Source organism: Notamacropus eugenii, chromosome 6 (assembly GCF_028372415.1).
Source record: "Notamacropus eugenii isolate mMacEug1 chromosome 6, mMacEug1.pri_v2, whole genome shotgun sequence".
NCBI classification, from domain to species: domain Eukaryota; kingdom Metazoa; phylum Chordata; class Mammalia; order Diprotodontia; family Macropodidae; genus Notamacropus; species Notamacropus eugenii.
This window is the reverse complement of record NC_092877.1, coordinates 23,752,249-23,777,147: the sequence shown is the minus strand read 5'-3', so window position 1 is coordinate 23,777,147 and position 24,899 is coordinate 23,752,249. Positions and strand designations below refer to the sequence as shown.

General features: G+C 40.7%; 1 protein-coding gene across 5 annotated transcripts in view; it reads right to left on the bottom strand.

Annotated features, from left to right (window-relative positions):
- Positions 1-9,722: 9,722 nt before the first annotated feature.
- BDNF (brain derived neurotrophic factor) overlaps positions 9,723-24,899 on the bottom strand; it is a 52,661-nt gene continuing 37,484 nt past the window's right edge. For 3 of the 5 annotated variants that reach the window (XM_072619290.1, XM_072619288.1, XM_072619287.1), the window contains exon 2: positions 13,042-14,125. In XM_072619290.1, coding sequence (XP_072475391.1) covers positions 13,364-14,104 — 741 coding nt within the window. In that variant the 5' untranslated portion in view covers positions 14,105-14,125 and the 3' untranslated portion in view covers positions 13,042-13,363. Of the gene's footprint in view, positions 10,142-13,041; positions 14,126-14,750; positions 15,155-24,899 lie in introns of those variants that run through there. The other 2 variants (XM_072619289.1, XR_011969278.1) reach the window with 2 other exon arrangements.

Below are 24,899 nucleotides of genomic sequence, written 5' to 3'. Positions count from 1 at the left end.
GGTATTCAATGCTGGGAGACTATTTCTACCACATATGCTTCTCTGAGAAATCTAAAAAAGGCAGTGTGGATATTAGAATATAAGCTTCTTGAGGATAAGAACTATATTTTTTTACATCCCCAGCAATTAACACACCATGTCTGGCTTATAGTAAATATTTAATAACTGCTTGTTGATTGATTGGATTCCAGTCTGTCCCTGGGTTCATCAATCATTCCAAATACAATTACGTCACTCTTCTGAACATATCCAGTGGTTCCCCACGTGAAATGTATTGTGGTATTACAGAGCAAGTACCAAATATGGAGCTGGAATTGGCTTGAATTCTTCCTTTGACTCTTTGTAGTTAGGAAGACCATTGGCAAGTCACTTAAACTCTCTCTAAGTAAGTTTCCTTATCTATATAATAGAAATAATAACAGCTATCATATCTTCCTCACAGATTGTTGTAAGGTTCAAATGAGATAATATAAAAATGTTTCCTTAAACATTGTTTATATTTGAATCTTTAAAATGCTATGTATTTGTTATTATACAGGTGACCAAACTGGGGCCCACACAGGTGAAGTTAAGGACGTACCCAGGATCGTGTAGTTATGAGTCAGAAGTGTGACCGGGACCCAGCAATATTTCCATTGTGACATACGTTTCTTTTCCAAAAGAGCTGAATCTGATGGCTCCTACTCCAGATACTCCAGGAAATAGCAAGCTTTTCTAAGTGTCAGAATCAGAGCCAGGATTAAGGCGTAAGCAAGATGGACAGTTGCTTGGAGTGCCCATTGAGAGTCCCTTACGGCTTGTGCCCTAGATACAAGGCCTACCCTGTGTCTCCTCCACCTAGCTCTGATCTAATTTTAAAAATGGATATCTTTTGTTTTTACATCACATTTATTTCCTAATATATCTCTCCCTGATCCCTTACCCAGCAAGCTATCCCTTATAACAAAGAATAAAGAGGAAAATGTGGAGGAAGAAACAGTTTAGCAAAACTAACTAGTGCAGCAACTGAGTTTAATGGCTACGCAATGTTCCACACCCCATAGTGTTCCACCTCTGGAAAGGAAAGAGGGAGGAGCCTTTTTTAAAATTTGATCTATTTAAAAAAAAATAAGCTTTATCTGAGCAGACAATTTTAACCTCAGAAAATTCTCTTAGGAATTTATTTTGTGGTCAGTCACGTTTCATGTGACAAATAAAGGCTCTAAAGCTCTGATAAGCTGTAACTTCCCAGGAAGTAGGTTGCAAACCTTGCCTAGGGCACTCTGGTTTCAGCTGTAACACATGCCTTTAGTTGCATCAGAATGGAAAACCTTTCTTCAGAACTCTTCCTCTCATCTAGGAGAGTTGACACCATGGGACTCCTCCCTATTGGAATCTTATATAAATAAGACACCTTGAAAACACAAAGGGCTGAGAGGCATCATGGTGGGTTGGAGAGTTACCGATGAGGCTAAAAATGATCATGTCACTCCCCTACTCAATAAACTCCAGTGGCTCCTTATTGCCTCCAGGACCAAATACAAAATGCTATTTGGCATTGAAAGTCCTTTGTAACCTGGTCCCCTCCTACCTTTCCAGTCAACTTTCCCATTTACTCCCTGACATTTACTCTTCAATCCAGTGACGTAAACAAGATATTCCATCTCTTAGCTCTGTGTATTTTCTGTGGCTGTTCCCCTAGATGGTCTCCTAATATCTGTCTATTGACATCCCTCGCTTCCTTTAAGCCCCAACTAAAATCCCATCTTTTACAGGAAACCTTTCCCAAACCCTCTTAATTCTAGTACCTTCCCTCTGCTACTTCCAATTTTTTTCTGTATGCAGCTTACTTTGTATATATTTGTCTGCCGTTCTCTGCCCCATTAGATTGGAAGCAATTTGAGGGCAGGGTTTGTCTGTTGTCTCTTTTTGTATCCTGAGCACTTAGCACAGTGCCTGACACACATAATAGGTGCTTAATAAGTGTTGATTGATTAATTGGTTTTAGAGCATTCTCTTACCCTCAAAGGATTCTGGAATCCTTTTCAGTTTCCTTAGGCTGCCAAGAGTAAGGTACAAGAGCTGACCCTTGGAAAGAGCAGACTTTTCAGACTTAAGGTCACAAAGCACATTGGTTTGAGTTTCCTATCTCATTGGGAAATAGAAGATCTGTTAGATGCTACATCTTGAATGTAAACACCTACATACACATGGATGGAGGACTAATCTTATCAATCTCCTCATTTTCAGAAACCAGTCTCTGGTTTTGGAAAGAGGCTTATGGAGAGGGTAAGAAAAGCCAGGTTCTATTTTGAGACTCTGGGTACTTTCTGGGCTGGAAACTTCAGACCTCAGCTGGACTTTAATAGCCACTCCTGGGCATTAATTCAGGAAAAGTATTTAATTTGTGACCAATATGATTCCATTTCATAGGTAGAAGAACATAGTTGGCAGGTATAGGGACTATGGAATAATCTCCTTATTAATTTGCTGCATATTACATCCTATTTTTCTAGCCCAGTTCAGGTGTGTTATAAGTGATTACGTTATCCATGCCCTGAATTTACGAAAGCTGTGTAGGAGCTTCGGTAAGAAAAAATAACTTAACTTCACAATTGTACAGTGCTTTTCAGTTCTGACAAAGCCCTCTCTTCTCAGTCTTGCTGATCTGGTGGCATGGGTATTATTTTTCCTATTTTAGAGATTAGGTGAAGTGACTCTTGCGGTTCCAAGTGTCAGATCTGAGAGTTAAACTCCAGTCTTTTGATTCTGGGGTCAGGAGTCTCTCCACTACTGAATGCCATAGTGAATACAGCAAAGAACTTAAGAGTCACAAAGACCCAAGTTCAAATGTGTTTGCTTCAGATGCATTTGTGACCCTGGGAAGGGGCCATCCCTCTCCCAGCCTGGCCTCTCACTGCCACACATTTTCTGAACTTCCTTACTTCTGTTGAGCATCTCTCAATTCTTTTAGTCACCCAGGTTCATAATCTTGGAGAAATCCAGTGACATATCAGCCACTGGGTGGCACAGTGGATAGACTGCTGAACCTGGTGAGAGTCAGGATGACTTGAGTTCAAATTCAGCTTTAGACACTTACTAGCTGTGTGATATTGGGCACACAGCTCTACCTCTCTTCGCCTCAGTTTCCTCACCTATTATGAAGATCATAATAGTACTTACCTTGCAGCGTTGTTGGGAGGATTAAATGACATATTTGTGAATTACCTGGCATGTAGTGGTGCTATATAAATGCATTATTACGTGGTAATATGTTTTGCATGATCAAAGATATATAGCCTCTATCATATTGCTTACTGTCTAAAGGAGGGGGGAAGTGAGGGAGAAAAAAATTTGGAACTCAAAATTTTAAAAAAATTGAATGTCAAAAATTGTCTTTACATGTAATTAGGGAAAAATAAAATATTTTTTAAAATACATTATCATCATCATCATCTTCTTTAGTGGTGGTGGTGGTGGTGGTGGTGGTGGTAGTAGTAGTAGTGGTAGTAGTGGTGGTAGTAGTAGTAGTAGTAGAATACAATGGAAAGACCAAGTAGATTTGGAGTCAGAGACTTAGGCTCAAATCCCAGCTCTGCCTCTTACTATCTATGAGACTTTGGGCACATAATTTACAATTTGAGCCTCAGTTTTGTCATCTGTAAAAGAAGGGGTTTGGAGGTGATGACTTTGAAGGTCTTTCCTCTTCTTGGTCTATGATCCATGATTTTTTCCTCTCCTTCATCTCCAGATCCAAACGGGTAATAAGACTTGTCACCCCTCACATGTATCCCCTTCCCTCCATCACAGTCTCTGCAGAGGTCATCCTCACCTCCATTTTCACCTGGATTATTGTAGTAGTCTTCTAAATGGTGTCTTGACTTTTAGGGTTAGGGTTAGGTTTCTAGTTTTTCCCCTCTGCATTCAGATCTTCACACAGTTACAGAACTGATGCTCCAAAGAACACAGTTCTGACCACATTGTTCTCCTAGTCAGAAATCATTTAATAAAATGCACCATCCTCTTCCTCCTGGCACTGACAGTTCTCCACAGTCTAGCTCCTGACTATCTTGTCAGTCTTGGGTCATATTCTTCACACATTCTCTGTTTCAGTCAAATTGGTCTCCTAGCTACTCCCCACATCTACCCCTGAGGCCTCACAGCTGGAATGGACTCCCTCCTCAACACCAAATCTCTAGTTTCCTTCAAGGTACAGCTGTGGTGCCCTCTCCTTTGTGAGACTTTTCCTGATTAACTGCACACTTCCATTTATCCCCTGCCATGCACCCATCACTAATCTTCTCTCCCTTTTGAAATTACTCTAAGATATTTTGTGTTTATTTACCTATAGGCATGTTGTTGTCCATATCTCCTCTCCCTTAGAGGCAGTTAGGTGGTGCAATGGATGGTTCACTGGGCTGGAGTAAGGAAAACCTGGGTCTAAATCTACCCTCCTAACACTTACCAGCTGTGTTTCTCTGGGCAAGTCACTTGATCACTGTTTGCCTCAATTTTTCATCTGTAAAATGGGATGATAATAATAACATCTCCCTCCCAAGGTTGTTTCAAGGATAAAATGAAATAATATTTGTAAAGCACTTAGTACAGTTCTTGGTGCTTAATCAATACTTCCTTCCTCCCTCCTTCATTCACAGTGCAAAAAGCCAGGACTCTGGCTTGGGCCTTTGCATCCCTGGCCCCTAACAGTGCTTGGCACCAACTAAAGGTTGGTTACTGAACTGAATCCCACATTGCCTTTGCCATAACGAAAAGCCAGGACTAACTGTGCTCCTTTTAGGGATATCCTCTTACATCTTAGTTCCCTTGATGAAAACAAACCTTAATTGGAGGGCAGCTGGGAAGGGGGGAGAAATGCTTTTAGTAGATGGAAAACCAGATATTTTTATCAACAAGTCTGCTAAACACTGGGAATACAAAGAAAGACAAAAACATGAAGGAAGTAACATACAAACCAATGCACATCCAAGGTAGAGACAGGGGAAATGGAAGGTCATCTTAGAGGTAAGGCACAAGCATTGTGGGTGATAGAGAAGGGCTTTTCTGAGAAGAGAGGATCTGAGGTAAGACTTAAAGCCAGGAGGTGAGGATGGAGAGTATTTTTGGCATGGGGGCCAGTCAATGAAAAGTCATGGAGGTGGGGGTGGAGCGTTGTGTTGGCAAACAGGATTTTCTCTTTGATCAAGGGGGTAATAGAGATCCACTGGAGCTTACCGAATCAGGAGGTGGCATGTTCAGACCTGTGTTTTAATGGTTTTCTTAGTGTCTTTAAGATTTTATCTGGACTGAATTCTGAACAAAAGATCTTGGCTTGATGAGGTGGTGACCAAACCAGGATCCAAATTCTCAGTTCCAAAGTTTTAAGTGCTAGTGACTTTCTACTTACTGGAATATAGCAAGGATTGATTTATTTATCCAAGGGCATCTCCTTGTACTAACTGGAGGAGAGTTTGGAACTACAATCATGGAAAAAATGGTTTGGTAATTCCTCAAGGAGTCATGGGTCATTGGCCCTGGAGGAGACCTAATTTGGTCCAATCTATTCGTTTTATCTTTTCCAACCTCTCCAACGAAGACTCAAACTCAAATTTCTAGAAGCCTACACATAGCGATGTGTAGACTGTGGACTAGGTATGCCAGGGCACTCTGGGGAAACATTCTTACACATCCTTTTCCTATGGGAGTGTTCTCTCAGGATACACCAAGTGTGCCCAAGCTCTATGCATACCTATTTTCCCAGTGATCCAACTGTCCTTCATTCTCCTGCGCTGCTGCTTAGTGAAGTTGTCTACAAATAAATTCTTTTTGGTATCTACTGGAGTTGGTTTTTGTAGCATAGTGATTTTTTCCCTCTGTTCTGTAGTGAGTTCCCACTCTGGGACTTATTTAATTCAACTTTGTTCATTGAAAAGTGTAGTTTGACTAAATAGACTTGAACTTGGGTAGGAATGCTTGCCATGGAATTTTTAAAAATTATCCCTTCGATACACCAATATGAAAATCAGATTAAAGTCTCCCATAGATTCTTTAACTCAAGAGTGAGTTTCTCCTCAGTGACTTCTTAGGAATTCATCAAAGTGTGACAGGGTATCAAAAACAGTGCTGAGCAAATCTCTTTGTGCCTTTCTTTAATTGGAGAAAATACATCTCAAGCTCAGCATTTTAACAGGAACTCCTGGGCTTTTATAGGCTTAAGGCATGCCCTATAATTATCTGAACATACATCTGTAGTGGGAAGGAGGGGAGATCCATATAGAAAAGGGCTTATTTTACCAAAAGAAAAATACCTTCCAATTTTAGCCGATGTGAAAAGATTAGCAGCTCACCATTAATGGGTCTATTGAACTGCAAAGCTTCTAGCTTTTATGAGATTTATCCCATTTTGATTAGAAGAATAACCTTTCCAATGCCATGTCACCATACAATATGGCACAGAAGGCATTGTTGGCCTCAGCCATCATGCTGGATATTCTTACCTGCTATTTTACTGTCTCTCTGAGCTTCCCTCAAGACTCAGCTTGGACTGCACCTTCTGCAGGAGGCCTTTCCCAGTTCCACCAGCTGCCTGCCCCTCCCCCTCAAAGATTACCTTCTACCAGGTTTTACACATGTTGTCTGCCCCATTATAATGTAAGTTCCTGAAAAGTAGGGACTTTCACTTTTTAAAATTCTAAATATTTAGCACTGTGCCTCATATACAGGAGGAGCTTAATAAATGTTTTGTGGTTGATTCTATAAATGGAACTGACTCCCTTTACAATCTCAGACTGCTATCTTAAATTCCTTCTTACTGATTTTTTTTAAATGGGAGCTATTACCAAGGGCAAGGGATGAAGATATTCACTAGTGTGCTTTCCTCAAACTTGAAAAATTAGGAGGGTTGAGCTGTAAATAAGCCCAGGATTATTAATAGAACCACTGAGTGTTTCTTGATCTTGGCATTTCATTTGGAAAACTTACAAAACCAATTGCCCCAACACCATCCATATAACTTAACTTCCCTGAGTGCTGCCCAAAGATTTTTTTTTTAAAGCAAATTTTCCTTAAAAAAAATGCTCAAACTAATTTTGTCTAGCATTCCTTTGGAATTTGATCAAATGGATCAAAAGTTTTCAGCTTGAGTTGTTGTTATAACCAACCCTTTCCTCTGGTCTACTAATCATTAACAATGAGTTAGGACACATCACCAACTCTCACTGAATTGAGGGGGAAAAGGACCCACCATTGATGATTTGGCTGCATTTGAGCTAGCACGGGGAAAACTGCTAGTTCTGTCTTTTAAATTGACCAGCTCTGTGGGGCAAATCACCAAAAGTCTCTGGGCCAAATCACCAAGAGTCTCTGGGCCTCAGAGTACTCATTTGAAAAATGAGAGGCTTAGGTTTTATAATTCTAAGGTCCTTTCAGCACTGAGTCAATGTTAATAATAATGTTTCACAGGTACATAGCTTTTCACAATACAGTATGTCAAAATGCTTCTTCCTTCAATAATCCTGTTAAGTAGGTAGTGCTGATAATATTCTACCCATTATACAGATAAAGGAATTACAAGTGAGTGAGGGAGGTTAAATAGCCTGCTCAAGATCAAAGAGATAGTAAATGTTGGAGTGGAGACCTCAACCTGCTTTCTGGTTCTTCTAACTCTAAGCTGAGTGACTTTTCTTATTAAAGGAGCAGCATTAGCATTGTAGAACTAAAAATGGAAGACATTTCCCCCCACCAGCTATGCATTTCAAAGAATGAAAATAAACCCTCACAGACTGTTGCTGTAACTCCAGAGTTTATTGGAAGCATAGAAAGCACTAAGGGACAAGCTCACTCATACAGGAAGGGTACAAGGTGGTATATGCATTCTACCTCATTGCAACTGTCTGGTTTCTTGTTTTTCTCTGGCTTAGGGAAATGAAGCTTTATGTCTAAAGATTCTGAGGAAGTCAGCTTTATCTGATCATCACTGATCCTCTGATGGGCTGATGATGTTAGAGGCTATGAGGTTTTATACTGAGGTAGTCAAAAGAAGATAGAGTCTTTTGAAAATGCACCAGTGTAAGGTGGGCATCCTCCAAATGCTTTTGAGAAAACCAGTCATGAGTAAATCGGAGAAGGCTAAACACAGGAGTTGGTAGAATCATTTGGAGACAAGGGATATTCATGTTTATTTATGAGTCACTTTAGCCATCTTTGGTTACTTTTGATCTGTCCTTGCTCTGGAAGTGGGAGAAAGGGCTTGGTCTAACCCACCTGCATCATCAGGCACACATGGCTCTAAATTAAACCCTGCACTTTAGGAATATTTACTTCATGTTCTCTCCCCAAACTGAATTACTGGTCCAAGTGTCTCTCAAGTTAAACACTTCACTGAATCAGTCTATCTATTTCTAGAACCACAGGTTAAGAACCAACTTAACTTTAGTAGAAGACTACTCTGAAGTGGCCAGTAGCCACAGGGAACGTAGATCATCATGACAAAACCCACCAGATTCAAACAAATATCCAGGCACCACTAGATTGCTGGCAGAACTCAGAAATCGTGCAGAAATTGATCATGAAAAGCGGCCCCGCATTGGTGGATTCAGCGGCTACTTGAAAACACTTTTCTTTCTCTGACTTCATCTTCTGAAGAAAACGTCCTTGGATACCTCCCAAGCATTCTTAGTCTCAAGCAATTTGGACATCATGTTTCATTCTTTCTCCTCATTTCATTCTTTCAAAATACCTGTCTTCCTCTGCTGAGAGAAATAATCAACCTTGGCAAAAGTTTAGTGAAGATATGACTCACAAACTGGGCTGATATTATGATCAACTACTCAGAGACTTTCCTTTGTTTATAATATGTGGTAAATTTCTCATATGGATTAGAACCTAGTGATTAAGCTCTCTACTCTTCCATCTATATATAACACAATTTCAATGTTTGTTTTGACTTTCTCTATCCTTATTTATAAGACAATACAAGAGGGAACCATGTGTCTATATTTGAAGTAGAAATGATACATTGAACAGATATCTTTCACCATATTCTGGGAATAGATGGTTGGTATTCTAATGGGAAGTCCAAAGAGCAGGAACAAATTACTTTTTTTAATGGCCCTTTCTCTAATTTAAAACACTTCCATTTATTTCTCTAAGATTTAGTGATAACTGTAAACACTGACTAATTGCCCAGAGGCTTGGCAGCACTCACAGGGGCCCATCTTTTTAGAAATACTAGCAGTCTGTTAGATCATGGCTACTCCTGCCTTGGAGCCCTGCTCTACAGCACACAAATTAAATCACCATAATGGATATAAATAAATAAAGTCAATGGCACTGCTTTCAAACGAAGGGCACATGACTTGGTTCTAAATATTGAATTTGCGTCTCCATCTTTTAGCTATAGACTCTCCAAATACGCAGCAATTTGCTCTCATTACCTTCAAGTAAACCGACTTTGATTTTAACAGTTACTTTCTAATTGAATCGAGCCAGCCATGTTTGATTCATGAGTCTTATTGTTGCTAGGATACACGGTTTGGAATTAGATGAAAAGCCCTCACTCTAAAGGGGAAACTTTCAAAGCGTCAGTGGAAAATGACACTTGGTCTTCCATTCCTGATGACAGGTTTGATCTTAGGTCCTTACTGGAACCCTGAAGCTGAATGACCGCATTCCCCATTGCCTTCCCCTTGAAACAAAGCTTTTGCTGGGAGGGGATGTTTTATCCCTGAAACAAGTCAGATTGGTCGTAAAGCAATGGATACACCTCTTTATGTAAAATGTTTTCATGTTCGCTTTACAGTGAAGAGAAAAAAACCCACAACCCCCAGATTTTATGTATTTTGAAAATATATTTAAAAACATTAAAAATTTCTATATTTAAACATATATTATATGTTAATTAGTACACTTAAATAGAACTTGTATTTACAATAGGATTCTGATGCTTTTAAGTTTTAATGCCAATTTTTTCAATAACAGAATTATATAAATAGACTAAAAATACAATAAATATTTGTGTTTTACATGGTGAATAATATCTCTTTACCATAGAGAGAACAAGGCCACAGACATTTACTTACATTTTCAATGAGTATCACCATAACAAAGCTTTAGGCCCACTGCCTGCCATGCATGAAACACTTCTGCCACAAAGACCACGGCAAGACTTAAAAAAAAAAAAGCAAAAAGCAAAATGAAGAACAACACAGAGAGATCTTTTTTCCTTTTTAAAACAAAAATCTTTAACCAATTAAGACCACCAAGCCTGTGAGTATGATGCTTTAGCTTGGGGATGGGAAAGCCAGTCTGAACAAGGGTTGAATTTCTCCTGGCACTTTACAGAGAGGGTCAGTATCAATATGGTGAAAAATCCCAGGAGATTCTGCTGCCGAATATAAAGTGTGTTCCTTTGTTTTGTTCTCCCCGAGAGGAATTAGGAGGGAATTTCATGGACATCACAAAGTCTGAACAACAGTGTCAAAACGTCACGACAAAGATGCATTAAAAGGAAACCCACAAAGCAAATCTATGGTAAATAGGGTCTTGCAGAGACTTTGGAAGACCATTAACTTTCTTCTTTGAGGGCAGGTGTTTAGAAATATTATTCCTTATGACAAGTTATATTGAGATGAAGGAGAAAATGTATGTATGTGTGAAAAGATGGATGAGTGAATAGATAGACAGATGGATGAAAAGAAGGACGGATGGATGGATGGATAGATGGATGGATGGATGGATGGATGGATGGATGGATGGATGGGTGGATGGATGGATGGATGGATGGATGGATGGGTGGGTGGGTGGATGGGTGGATGGATGGATGGGTGGGTGGGTGGATGGGTGGATGGGTGGATGGGTGGATGGGTGGATGGGTGGATGGGTAGATGGATGGACATTTTCTTTGCGGGTATTCTTTCCATCTTTAAATTTGGACCTTAATTCCCAGTGCAGCTCCCTTTCTTGTCTATTTCTTACCACTACTAAAACAGAATAATACTTAGGTCTTTCTTGCAGGCAAGGATATCTTTTACACTATTATTCTCCTCCATGTCAGAGAATAGGATTTAGGGTCAGAAGATGGAAATGGATCCTAGCATTAAGTTTTATAGGATTTGGTTATTTAAAAGGCTAATGAGACACTAGCCTGAATTCCCAGTTCCTGAATTGGCTGTTGTATTAACTCACACTGAGTTAAGTAGGCTGAGTAGGCAGTGCTGATCTAGGGAATCCTCACTATTGACAGGAAAGTAGTAGGAACTGAGGGAGAGAAGCAGCATTAGTGGAGTAGAGCTCTAAGAACCTCTTTGAACCACTAGGAAGTATCAAAGTGTCAAAGTCATGTCAAAGTCTCTGGCTTCCTTTTGGAGGAGGCAGTGTTGTACAATGGGAAAAAGCACTGAACTTGGGGTCAGAACTGCATGTGAGGTCCTGGCTCTGCAACTTATTATCTGTATAGCCTTCAGCAACACAGTTTACCTTATAAACCTCAGTTTCTTTATCTAAAGAATGGGAAGGGGGCGGGGTTGAATAATATATTTGTACTCCTAATCTCACAGAGCTGTTTTAACAATCAAATGACGAGTGTAGTGTATTTGGTAAACCCTAAACTGCTACAGAAAAGTCAGTTATTGAGAGCCAAGCCCTTGGGCAACTGTCATTATTTGGGTCCCAGGTAGTTCTGCCTGAGTCTTCCTTGAGCAAACACATTGGAGAGCTATTATAAATATGGACTAGTGTTTTTTGCTGAATGAACCTGTTTTTAGAGGTGATCAGCCTCTCCTTGTAGCAAAACATTGTGTCTCTCTTTGCATCTAGTGAATTACAACACTACAACCAGATCTCAGAGTGAACGTCAGGCTCTCTGGGTTTTCCCAGAATAAAATTGATATTTGAGTGGTGGGGTGGGGGTGGGGAAGGAAGGGGGTGAAACTGCCTGAGCAAGGCCCTGTTGAGTAGGGACCTCTTAAACATAGTTAGATAATGTAGGCACTTGAAGCATGAGGTACAAACAACTCTGCCCGTTTTGTTCCAGAGGCATTCCTGGGGAGTTCTGGTTCTGCTCCTTTCTGAATGTCTCAAATGCCACATCTCCACCCTTGCCTAAATCCAAGTGACTGCTGCTGCATGCAGCTTGGGAATTCTTGCCTTACCAGCGGATCAACAACCTATCTGTTGGATGTATTTTCTCCACAGGTGAGATCATTCCCTTTATGGGGAACCTCTGATTGTACTGTTTTAATCACTAGGATTCCTGAATGTGTATCTCAAGAAGTACACTCCTTCTTTGGGCATTTTCTACTCCTACACCTGATCCTGAAAAAGTCTCCCAGTGTCCCACACATATAAGTCTTAGATTCCATTGGTTAGTTGTTTGTGTTGGAAAAGTTGTGCTTCTCCTTTCTTTGTGTGATGGACTTGGTCTGACAAGATACTGTCTTCACTTACATGCTTGCAACAGATTTTTCTTCTTTGGGAGGAAAAGACCAAGAGGTAATCCAAAAACTGGGTAAGGGTGATGGGAAGGTAACCAGGAAACCAGAAGTAAAAATGAATGTGCTGTAAGCAAACTTAGGCCTTTTGGAAAGAACTGGGCCCAGAGTATGAGAAGGATTTCCCAGAGGCCTATAAGGGGAAGATGAATATTCTCTTGCTGGGTTGCCTCTAGCTTTTTTTTCCCAATAGGGTGGTCTCTATAGCAAATACCTTTACAACATAGCACACAGAGTGGGGATTGCTCCTCTCCCCATTCCCTCCCCCAGTTCCCTCTGTGAGAACTTGAAAAAAACAAAAGAAACCCAATCCCTTCCCCCCCACCCCTGCCACCCTCCCCCCCCCCCCAAAAGCCAGGAAAGCTATGACAAACAGCACCTTGACATTGTTTTAATTCCAACGCTATCAGAAGTCAAAAGCATTAAAACAGAGAGGATACTAACAGGACTGAAGATACTTTACTGTCTAAAATGGAAACGGAATGTTCAGGTTCAAATTTCTGTGTCTGTATATGTGTGTGTGCATGTGTGTGCTTGTGTGTGCATTTTTTTCTGAAAGAGGACAGTTTATTATCAATTCACAATTAAAGCAGCATGCAATTTATTTATTTTTTTTCAACTTTTTTTTTAAACGTTTTCAATTCTTGGCAACGGCAACAAACCACAATGTTATCGAGGAATGGAATGCAGACTTTTTTTCAGTTGTGCGCAAATGACTCTGTTTCCCTTCAGGTCATGGATATGTTCAATAAATAGATTGTAGAACCACTGAACTGTATAAACTTCATTTATACATGCAGTCCATAAAATTATTTTTTCTTACTGAATAATTTACCCTGTTATGTATATATACAAATAGATAATTTTTGTCTCAATATAATCTATACAACATAAATCCACTATCTTCCCCTTTTAATGGTCAGTGTACATACACAAGAAGTGTCTATTCTGATGAACCTCCAGCCAACTCTCTTTTTATTATCCATGGTGAGAGCCCGTACGTAAGACTGGGTAGTTCGACACTGGGAATTCCAGTGCCTTTTGTCTATGCCTCTGCAACCCTCTTTTGTATAACCCATGGGATTACACTTGGTCTCGTAGAAGTATTGCTTCAGTTGGCCTTTCGGGACTGGGACCTTTTCAAGGACTGTGACCGTCCCGCCTGACATGTCCACTGCGGTCTTTTTATCTGCTGCCGTGACCCACTCGCTAATACTGTCACACACACTCAGCTCCCCCCGACGGGCAGGGTCAGAGTGGCGACGGACCCTCATGGACATGTTCGCCGCATCCAGGTAATTTTTGTATTCCTCAAGAAGAAAGAGCAGTGGGGGTTCCAAAGGCACTTGGCTGCTGAGCATGACCCTAGATGTGTACAAGTCGGCATCTTTATTTTCTTCCCTTGGCTGAACATTCTGGTCCCCATCTAGAAGCTCCTCTATCACATGTTCAAAAGTGTCAGCCAAGGATGTCAGTCCCCTTGAAGCAGCCTTGGGACCATTCAGACTCTCCAGAGTTCCATGGGTCCGCATACCCGGGTAGGCCAAGCTGCCTTGTCCTCGGACACTGGTTTCTTTCATGGGGGCAGCCTTCATGCAACCAAAGTATGAAATAACCATAGTAAGGAAAAGGATGGTCATCACTCTTCTCACCTGGTGGAACTGTGGGAACGAGACAGAAAAAAAAGGAAACGAGACGAGTTAAGGTTTTTGCTGGGACCCAATGTGGACGCATGGCCCTCGGCTGGCTCATGATTCAATGATGCTCTGCAGGGTCAGGGTTTATTTATGCCTTGGCGATAAACTCCAGCTGCTCACAGACACAAATTAATGTCAGTGGCCCATTATATTTAGTTTAATATAAAACAGAAACATGCAGTGTTTTCCCCAGGATTAGATCCTTGGCTGAAGGATAAACCCAAGATTGGACGGCTGCTAAGTAAGTAAAAAATGGGGTAAATGACGGTTCTCCCTTTCCCACCCTCTTATCCAGGGAGTGTCACTTTGTAGGCTCAATATTTAATGATCCCTCCTGGTGTTTCCGCTATAATAGGGATATCAGAAGTTACTAAGCAACAACTGTAAGTGTACTAGCGATGTTTTACTGCCTCTTGCTTTCAAGTCAGTGATATGCTGCTATCCTGGGGATATGAGATGGAAATAGCAGCGAGCCTCAGGGTCTTTCTGAGGGCTCTTCTAGAGACAATTCAGGCAGGCACAACAGGTAAATGGAGAGCTGTGAATTGGCTTCCCTGTTCCCAAACTTACTCTCTCATATGCCAGTTACCTTGAATTCTGGTCATTTAGCACTGGAAAACAAAACACAACAAAACTTTTAAAGACCACCTAGTCCATCTCCTTCATTTTAAGTGGTGAGAAAACTGGGATCCAAAGGTATGTGACACACCCAGGGTCACACAGCAGAACTGGATCTAGAACCCAAGTTGCCTGACCCCTCCTCCAAGGCTCTTCAATAGTCATAGAAATAGAAATCGATGTCTAGGTGGTGCTCTCCTTGCACCATCTCATTTGATCCTCACATCAATCTTGCTAGGTAACCATTTTACAGAAAAGAAAACCAAGGCTTAGACGGCATAAGTGGCCAGTCCAAAGTTACACCACCAATAGGTGTCAGAAGAGGGATTTGAAACTAGGGTCTTCCTGACTCTTAAGTCCAGCTCTCTATTGTCTCGACTGACTCATGCTGTTTCTCAAAGGGTTGCCTTGGTCATGATTTGGAATGCTGTGATGTATTCTACCCGAGGATTCTGATGAAACATCCCTTACACAGGCTGATATCACAATAGCAGTGTGTCTATGTCTGTGAGCCTGGAAGGAGCAGGATTCAGTAGAGATGCCTGATTTAGGAGTGGCCCAGGCTCTGCCTGGTATCCTCGAGGGGCCTGCTACCCATGGGAACTTGGGCCAGGAAGAAAGTTTCCTGCCTCTTGCTTTAAAGTTATAGTCTCTCTGCATCTTGGTTTTCTTATCTGTAAAGTAAGGGGGTGGATTGGAAGACCGCTTCCAGCCCTATAGTCCTATTCTATAGAACTTAGTGCCTTCTGAGGCAGCTCATACCCCTTGTGCTTAGCTAAAATGAGCAAATTTTTCTCAGACTAAGCTGAACTCTGCCTCTCTGAAACTTCTAATCATTGTTCCTACTGAGTCAAGAATAAGTCAAACTTGCTCCTCAATATGAAAACCCTTCTAATATTTGAACAAATGGTCACCACTAAGTCTTCTCAAGTTTTACATTCAAAGTTCAAGAATCTGATCTCAAATCTCATCTTTCCTTCTTATTGGCTGTGTTGTGTATTATGACCCTGGCCCCTTAATTTTCCTGGGTCTTAGTTCTCTCACCTGTAAAATGAGGGGTGAAGGAAACAAGCATTTAATGAAGCACCTACTATGCTACGTGCCTGAACCTCATACCTCATACCAATCCAGGTTTGACTCTCTGGGACCCCATTTAGGGTTTTCTTGGCAAAGACACTGGAATAACTTGCCATTTCCTTCTCCAGCTCATTTTACAGATGATGAAAATGAAGCAATTGGAGCTGAGTGACTTGTCTAAGGTCACACTAGTGTCTGAGATCAGATTTGAGTTCAGATCCTCCTGACTCTACTGCACCACCTAGCTACCCTCATCAACACTGCTAGACAGGTGCTATTATGACCATCCTCATTTTATAGTTGTGGGAACTGAGGTTAAGTGCCACTTGGCCAGGATCATACAGTTAACAAGTGTCTGAAGCTAGATTTGAACCCAAGTCTTTCTGACTATAGGCCCAGTATCCTGTCCACTGTACCAGCTCTTAGACTAGTTGACTCCTGAGATCTCTTCCAAATTCTAGATATAGATCTCTTCTAAAGCCATGATTCTGAAATATTTTTCTCTAAGGCTAAAACTCCCAGGACTTTCTACACCTTCTCATGTGGTATGCCCTCTAGAAAATCTCACCATCCTAGTCATACTTGTTTAGAGTGGATCTAGCTTGTCAAGGTATCTCCTACAATGCAGGACTCAAAACTTGACCCAGTGCTTCACAAAGAACTATCATTAAGAACAGACTTATCAACTTTCATACTCTGGACACCAGACGAATGCTAACACAGCTGGTTGCATTAGCTGCATGGTCAGGCTTAACATACTGTTGATGAACACTGCATGTATCGTGATACCCACAAATAAGTGGTCATTTTCATATATGCCATTGAGCTGTGACTCCCTCATCATCAGTTACTTCCTAATATTTTGCACCAATAAAGGCAAAAAAAGGTCAGGAACACCTTAGCAATGGTGTTTTTTGTTTGTAACTGATTTAATTAGGAAATCAGGGCTGGATAGGAACTCTTAGGTCATCTGGTCCATCTCCAACTGCCATTTTACAGATGGAAGGGACCTTGGAACCTTTCTAGTCCAACACTTTAACTTTACAGATGAGGAAACCAAAGCCCAAAGGGTTGGAATGACCCATTCAAGGTCTCCCATAAATGGTGAACAGGGCAGGATTTGAACCTGTTTTCTCTGACTGCAAAGGCAGTTCCACCCTCTGTGAATTTCTAAATTTCAACCACAGCTTCTAAAAAGCAGCAACATTTTGCTCATTTCTGCACAGCCAGCTAAGATTTATTTATATGCCTTTGAAGTTTTGGGGGAAGTCCCTTAGCAGCACACAACATTGCTTGTCCTTTCCCAGCTTGCCAGAGGGCTGCTCTAAGTTTGGATCCATGTCCTACAATCGTACTCTGGGAAGCCAATTAGACAAAAAGAGCGAGTGAAGAAAAAATAATTCTGCAAGACGGATACCAGATTAGCATCCTGCAGGGAAGGACATCAGACTTGCTGACCTGAAACACTGCGTCCATTAGTCATATTTAGAAGAGGCTTCCCTGGGTCCTGCCCTTTGACAGCATCATTCCTGCTTTTCACATCCACTGACAGATGACTTGAATAAAGTTGCATCCCAAGAGTTCACGGTAGCATAGGTCTGGAGCCAAATGAGATCTTTAAGGCCACCTAGGTCAAGCTTCTCATTTTGCAGGTGAGAAAGCTAAGATTCCCAAAGAGGATGAGTGATTTGCCTAAGAATTACATAGATTTATCAGATATAGCATTTGAATCTAGGGCTGCCACTTCCACAGCCAGATGAATCTTTTCCACTATTACCACGTTGCCTCCTCAGCATCTTATAAACTGATGGGAAATAAGATATAATCTGAGGATAATTCAAAGGATGCTAGCATTGGAAAACACCTTGGGCATCTGTCCAACCTCTTCATTGAACAGAAAGGGACCTGAGGCATGACTTATTTAACTTCATAGGGCAAATTAGTGGCAGAGCAGAGACTAGAAGCCAGGTTTCCTGACTCTTAGTTACCTCTCACCCCAGTTATAATAATAGCTTACTCACTGGTCTCCCCACTTCCAATCTTTTCACTTTCCAATCCATCCTCCACATAGCAGCCAAACTGACATCACTAAAGCACCATTACTTCCAGGTGAAGAAACTCCAGTGACACTCACCTTTAGGGTCAAAATCAAACTACTCAGTTTGGCACTTAAAGCCCTGTACCAGGAGTTGCCAAACAATGGCCTGCCACTTATTTTTTCACGGCCCATGAGCTAAAACCATTCTAAGCTTCTGGGACATATGAAAATAGGTGGTGGACTGAATTTGGCCCATTAATTGTGATTTGTTGATCCCAGACACATAGCACGTACTTGAACACTTGCTGATTGTCTAAATGATACAGCTAGTAGTGGTAGGGCTTCAACCTAGGTGTTTCTTACTCCAAGGCTCTAATAAAACCTTTACAGGCTTATTGAACAAAACTCTATTTCCTATATTCTATTCCAGCCAAGTCAGGCTTTTTTGGTTTTCTCTATATACAACATTCTGCCTCCTGTCTCCATGGGCGTTTGCATAAACTGTCTTCTGTGCTAGGGATGTACTCCCTTCTCACCTTTGCCTTGGAGAATCCCCCAAATTCTTCCAAGGCTCAGTTGGAGTGCCACCTCCTATAGAAAGCCTATCCTTCCCCTGGCAATTACTTTCTTTTGATTTTATATTTAATTTTCTGTATCTAAACTGTTTCCTTTCCTCACCCTTATCCTCTAATAAAATATAAGGTTCTTGTGGGGAAGGGTTATTTCATTTTTTTCTTTGGTTCCCTCATGTTTGGCACATAGTCTACAATTAAAGAATGCCTGCCCAATTGAACTGAATTGAATGAATCCAGTTCTCTTTCCATCAAATCTGCCATCCCATCCCTGAAACCTCATGGACCAACATGGTATAGTACCTCTAGTCAATGGGGGATGACGAAAAGTGGGAGACTCAGGCTAAGGATTGCTCTTCCCCCTTTCACAAATGACGACATCATGTCTTCAACCTTTAGGAAAACCACCTTATCATTACTAAGCATGCACCAATCTTCCCGTACATGTTGGTCTAACCTTGCACTGAGAATATGCTTGCACGGACTCCCTTGGATTTCACCATGGCCCAGTACTGCCATGTCCCTGGGAGGGGTGAATAGGTTTGGATGAAACAGGTCATCCCATATCCTGAGGGTCAGCCTTTGGGAAAGTGCTGCTACAGCTTGAGAAGGGCAGATTGATTTTTTTTAGGATGGAGGAATATTATGAACATTTTTTTCTCATTTTCTTGGCCTGAGGGCTAATTCACATTCAGATCGGTGTGAATATAAGAACATTTGGGTGAAGTTAAGGCTTCTGCTCCCAGTTAGTTTCCATTGGAGAACTTCACATCAATTGGAAACCCTTTTATGTTTGCATTCCATTTATTCTGTCTTCCAATTTAGTTGTCTTTTCTTTTATACCTCTCTCAAGGAATCAGTAAACACCCAATTAAGGATTTCTCTATCAGTTGCAATGTTTTAATCCAATCTGACAGATCAAGTACCTTTTATTTCCTTGAAAGTAATTTTGGACAGAGAGCCAGCCTTAGCCCCACTATTACTAGTTGTATCTGTCAGCCAGTCAACAAGTATTACAAAATGCTAACTACACGCCAAGCACTAAGCTAAATGCCAGGGATATATACCCTCAAGAAGTGTAATGGGAGAGACCACATGTTAATAATTAGGTGCATACAAAATATATTCAGAGTAGATGGAGGTAATCTAAAAAGAGGAGCCATTAGCAGCTGAGGGATTGAGAAGGACCTCCTGCAGAAGGTGGGTTTTGAAGGAAGTCAAGAAGTTGAAGAGCTAGATGTGAGCGGCCTGAGCATTCTGGATTTGGGGAACAACCAGTGCAAAATCAAGAAGGTGGCAAATGAAGTGACTAGTTTAAGGAACTGAATGTAGGCCAGTGCAGAGTGTATGGAAGGAGTTAAGGTGTAGGAGACCTGGCCAGTTAGGAAGGGGCCAGGTTATGAAAACTTTACATGCCAAACAAAGGACTCTTGATTTTTGATATTTGATGTTGGAGGTGATCAAAAAACACTGGAGTTTGAGTAAGAAGGTGCGTGCGTGTGTGTGTGTGTGTGTGTGTCTGTGTGTATCTGTGTGTGTCTGTGTGTGACAATGTCCTAGGCAACTGCTTTAAAAATGTAAGTTGCGAAACAGTTCCTGATTTGCTTTGCTAGAAAGACTTTCTTCACTAAGAGTCCCCTTCATTGATGGCATCACAGGTTTGTACCAAAATACAGAGACTTCTGAGCAAGATAGCTCTCAACCTTAGTTTGTTAAATTTATACTTTGACCGATCTGAGGGTTCTCTGTGTGGCTACACCTTCTTATCCAATGTGATTCTTGTCCATGTCTTTCCACAAATACTTCCTGGACACATTGAAAACCTTCCTCTTAGTCTTTTAATATAATGGGTCATACCAACATAGAAACTGGATTATCCATTTAAAGTCTCTAGTTCTCAATAGATGATTGGCCTGCATCCTTTTTGAGTCACACATATCTTTTACATGACTTCTCACATACTTGTCATTGCAGGTAACATGCTACAGTAAACCATAAATATTTATTTTGCCTGCCATTTTAATTCTTCCAATATCCAGCTGCTTCAAAATTTGTAACTGGAGAGTATAACCAGGGGGCAAACATTATTAAAGAAATGTATTAAAGAAAAGATAGGGGACAGTTTGGGATCATCAAAATCTTCCTGCTCAAATCTGGCCACAGTTTACTCTCCATTTGTAGTACCTATGCAAGATGCCCATGCTTATTAAAAAATACCAGATAAATTGCCCATTCAGTGATATCATAGTCTAGGCCAGGGGTTGACCAAATTGGTCCCATCTCTTGTTTTTATTTCTGAGCTTGTCTTTGAGCTAAGAATGGTTTACTTCCGGGTCATACAAAAACCAGGCACCGGGCCCAATCTGACCCATTGGACATGCTTTGCTGTTCCCTGGTCTTTTCTAGCATGGATGGTTAGACTAATCTTTTGCACATTTCTATGAATTTCATGGAGGAGTCTTTAAAGTGTTCTGGAACAGGAACCAGACCTGTGATTTCACTGCTTTGGGGCACCCTATCTTCCAATGTAAGTCAGCAGTTTCTCTGTATTTTGTAGTTTTTCCTTAAACAATGAGGAATTAAGTGACTTGTACAGGATCATCTAGAATATGTGAGAAGCAGGACTTGAATACAGGTTTTCCTGGTTCCAAAGATGACTCTCTATCCACTATGCCACACTACTTTCAAACACTGTGAACAGAAACATTTGTAGAATTTTGCTACCAACTGAAAAACCCTTCCTTTGTTTGGATTCTATTTTTTATATCCTCTATAATACTCAATTTTCTTTCTGTTTTACATATTTCCTAATGATAAGACTCAAAGAATCAATACATAAAATTTTTCATAGTTACATTTGACGTGATTTTAATGTATATGTTGAAGATACTTTGAGAAAAACCCTTGAGGTTCCATTTCATTGTGCCAAGTCAAATAATTTTCAAAGATAAATAAAAAACACAGAGGGATCTTTCTCTTCACCTCATAGTTGGACTATGTGGTTATAAAGATGTGATCTGTGGTAGAAAATTGTCTGTGAAATCCTGACTCCTCAAGTTTTCATCGAGGATACCATCAAAGCGTCCATAGACGCTTTTCAGAGTCCAAGTACAGAGGTAAGAAAGCAGGCATACAGGCTGGTAGATATGAATGCCTTCAAGCACATATCAATCATTTCTTTTTGATTAAAGTTGTCTACAATATTTTTCATTTTGAAAAATCATCTCTTCAAAATAGGCTAAACATTAGATTCCTTAGTAACTTTAAAATTATGTTGCCTCTAGCATGGATTTCCTCCTTTGGAAATTGGTTTCAAATCCAGTCAGTCTTTTGCATGTTTCAGGGATGGAGAACCTGTAGCTTCAAGGCCATATGTGGCCCTCTAGGTCCTCAAGAGCAGCCCTTTGACTGAATCCAGACTTCGCAGAACAAATCCTTTTATGAAGGATTTTATTAAGGACTCACTAATAGTGGATCAAACTCTTGCTCTGGTGTCAAAAAACCCCAGTTCTGTTCCTTATTACCTATGTTACCTTGAACAAGTCAACTAACCTCTTGGATCTCAGTGCCATCATCAGCTATAGAGGAAGGAGGCTACATTAGATGATCTCCACACCATGACCCTATGGTTCCTGACATCTTCTTCTTAAGTGCTAGGGCTATTTCCTCACATAATGAATCAGGTTCTGAGGTCCACCATTAAGGTTTTAAGTAATCTGGAAATCTGGATTAAAGATGGCATCCAGATGTAATTCGTATTTCTTCCCACTGCCCACCCTTAAATATGGATATTTTATAAGACTTTCTCCTTTTCTCTTTTTGAATGCTCTCCATTAGAGATCTCATCCATTTTCATAGTTTGGGCAATCACTTCCGTGTTGATAATTCCCAATTTTACATCTTCAGTCCTGGCCAGCCTCCCTCTCAAGCTCCAGTTCTGAATCTCTAATTGCCTACTAAACATTTCTAGCTAGAGATTTCACAGTCACCTTAGACTCAACATGTCTAAAATTAAGCTCATCATATTTCTCCAAAACTATTCTTCCTCTCAGCTCTCCTGTCTCTGCCAATGGAACCATCCAGTAACTCCCAGTAGCTAGCTGAGAACCTCTGACTCATTTCTCTCCTGTATCTTTGAGTCATTTCCTCTTCTCTCTCCATCTTTCTGCTACTGACCTTTTTCAGGCTCTCCTTTACCTCACATCATGAACACTGTAGGCATCTAATGAATGCTTGTTGACTGAATGATGCTTGGTTCTTTTAAACCATTTATTAGGCACTCAATATGATACAAAATCTTTTGCTAAAAGTTGGGATAACAAATCCTTTCAACCTCTTAAACATGAATAGTTTTTTTTTAAATCTTAGTTTAGAAAAGGACCAAAAAAACCCTGCAGACACACAATACTCCTAGGCCTTCATGAATCCATCTTCTGTATAGAAGCTGTCTTTATGACACAACACAGTACTGCTCACAGCAGCCCAATGGGAGTTTCAGAGAGTCGTCGAGAAAAGTGCTTACAGCCAAATGTGAAATTTCAAATCCTCTGACTTCCTTTTCCTTCCTTCCCTACTCTTTTCGATTAGTAAGCAGCCAATTCCCAAGAAAGTATGACCAATTAACTAACAGCCTCCATGACAACATCTGTCATATTCCCAAGTTCTACAGCAGGCTTCTTTGGCCTTCTGGATGGCCTACTTCACTACATCAAAAGAGATGAAAAAGATAAAGAAGAAAATCAGTATTATTAAATATATTATGAGTTAGTGGGATTTATCTATATCCATAGATTTATAATACTTTTATGTACATATAACTATCATTAGATACATGTAAGGGCAGAATTGACTCTTGAATTCTTTTAAAGTTGAAGGTGGCGCAATGGATAGAGTTTTGGGCCTAGAGTCTGGGAGACTCATCTTCATGAGTTCAAATCTGGCCTCAGATACTTATTAGCTGTGTGACCCTGGGCAAATCACTTAACCCTGTTTGCCTCAGTTTCCTCATCTGTAAAATAAGCAAGAGAAGGAAACAGTAAGCCACTCCAATACCTTTGCCAAGAAAACTCCGAAAAGGGTCACAAAGAATTGGACATGGTTGAACAATATCTAATCCATGAAGCCTTTCTTATCCCCTTGGTTGGTAATGAATGATCTCCCCTTACCCATCAGGTAGCATTTTGTTCTGTCAATCTCAAATGTACTTTTCCTCTAATGTTATACATTGTGTAGTACTGTGTTTATGTTCTACCTTCTTAATAGACTTTAAGTTTACTCCATTAAGAATTATTGGTTTAATTTTAACTTATTATCCCTCTGGTTCAATAACACTTTTTAAATACCTACTATGTGGAAGGCTTATACTGTGTCAGATGCTGAGGATGTAAAGACAGAGAACAAAATTGTTCCTGCCCTCCAGGAGCTGTGGTTTTACTAAAATATCTTACTAAATGACTTAACTGCCCCATACTTCGGTTTCTTCACCTCTAAAAGCTCTGCACACGGTAAGATTTTAACCTTTGGTTTAATATGGTCATTCAACTGATGACAGGCAGTCTGGATAGAAAGCTGGCCTGAGTCCAGGAAGACCTGGGTTCAAGTCCCCCCTCTGATATATCATGGCTGTGTGATTCTGGCTAAATCGCTTACTCTTTCCACGCCTTAGGAAACTCTTAAGACTCTGCAGGTGCTGAGTAGGTGTCAGCTTGCATCACCAGAGGAAGTTCCCTCATCTACAAGGTCCCTATGTCAAGGAAACTACAGATACAATCCAGATCCCCACTGAACAAATATTGAATTGAATCACAGAATTTCGGGGAGTTGGATGCAAGCTGAGAAGTCATCTAATTTAACTTGATCATTACTTCTCCTTCATTCTGTTCTACAAATAAAGAGACAACAATCTTGCCTACCATATACTATGGAGTTTCCATCCTTGGCTTATGCCACACTGAAAAAGGAAAAAAGGGGGGTATTATATAGAACTAAAACTAAAATCCAATGAAAGCTCCAAGAAAAGCTTAGCAGGAGACATCTGCACACCTCAGAGGATTCGCTGAAAACCTCCACTTGATAAGCAATCAGCCATATGTTGGTGTTCAAACTTTGGTACCTTAGGAATGCTCCCTTCCATGCATGCCTCACAGAATGAATTTCTACCACTGTCCTGCCACCTGATTTTCCCAGTCATTCTATGAGGTTGTCAGGGCAAGGATTGTTTTCTTCAAGATGAAGAAAGTAAAGGTCAAAGAGATGAGGCAATTTGCCCAAGATTACACAGTTAGGAAGAGGCCAGATGCTGCCTACATGAGAATGTGAGCTCATACGTGAAGGAACAATATGACTTTAACGGGCATGTGGGGTAGTGGATAGAGTGCTGGACTTGGGTTTGAGAAGAATTCCTTTTGACGCTTAGGAGTGCTGTGACTTAGGG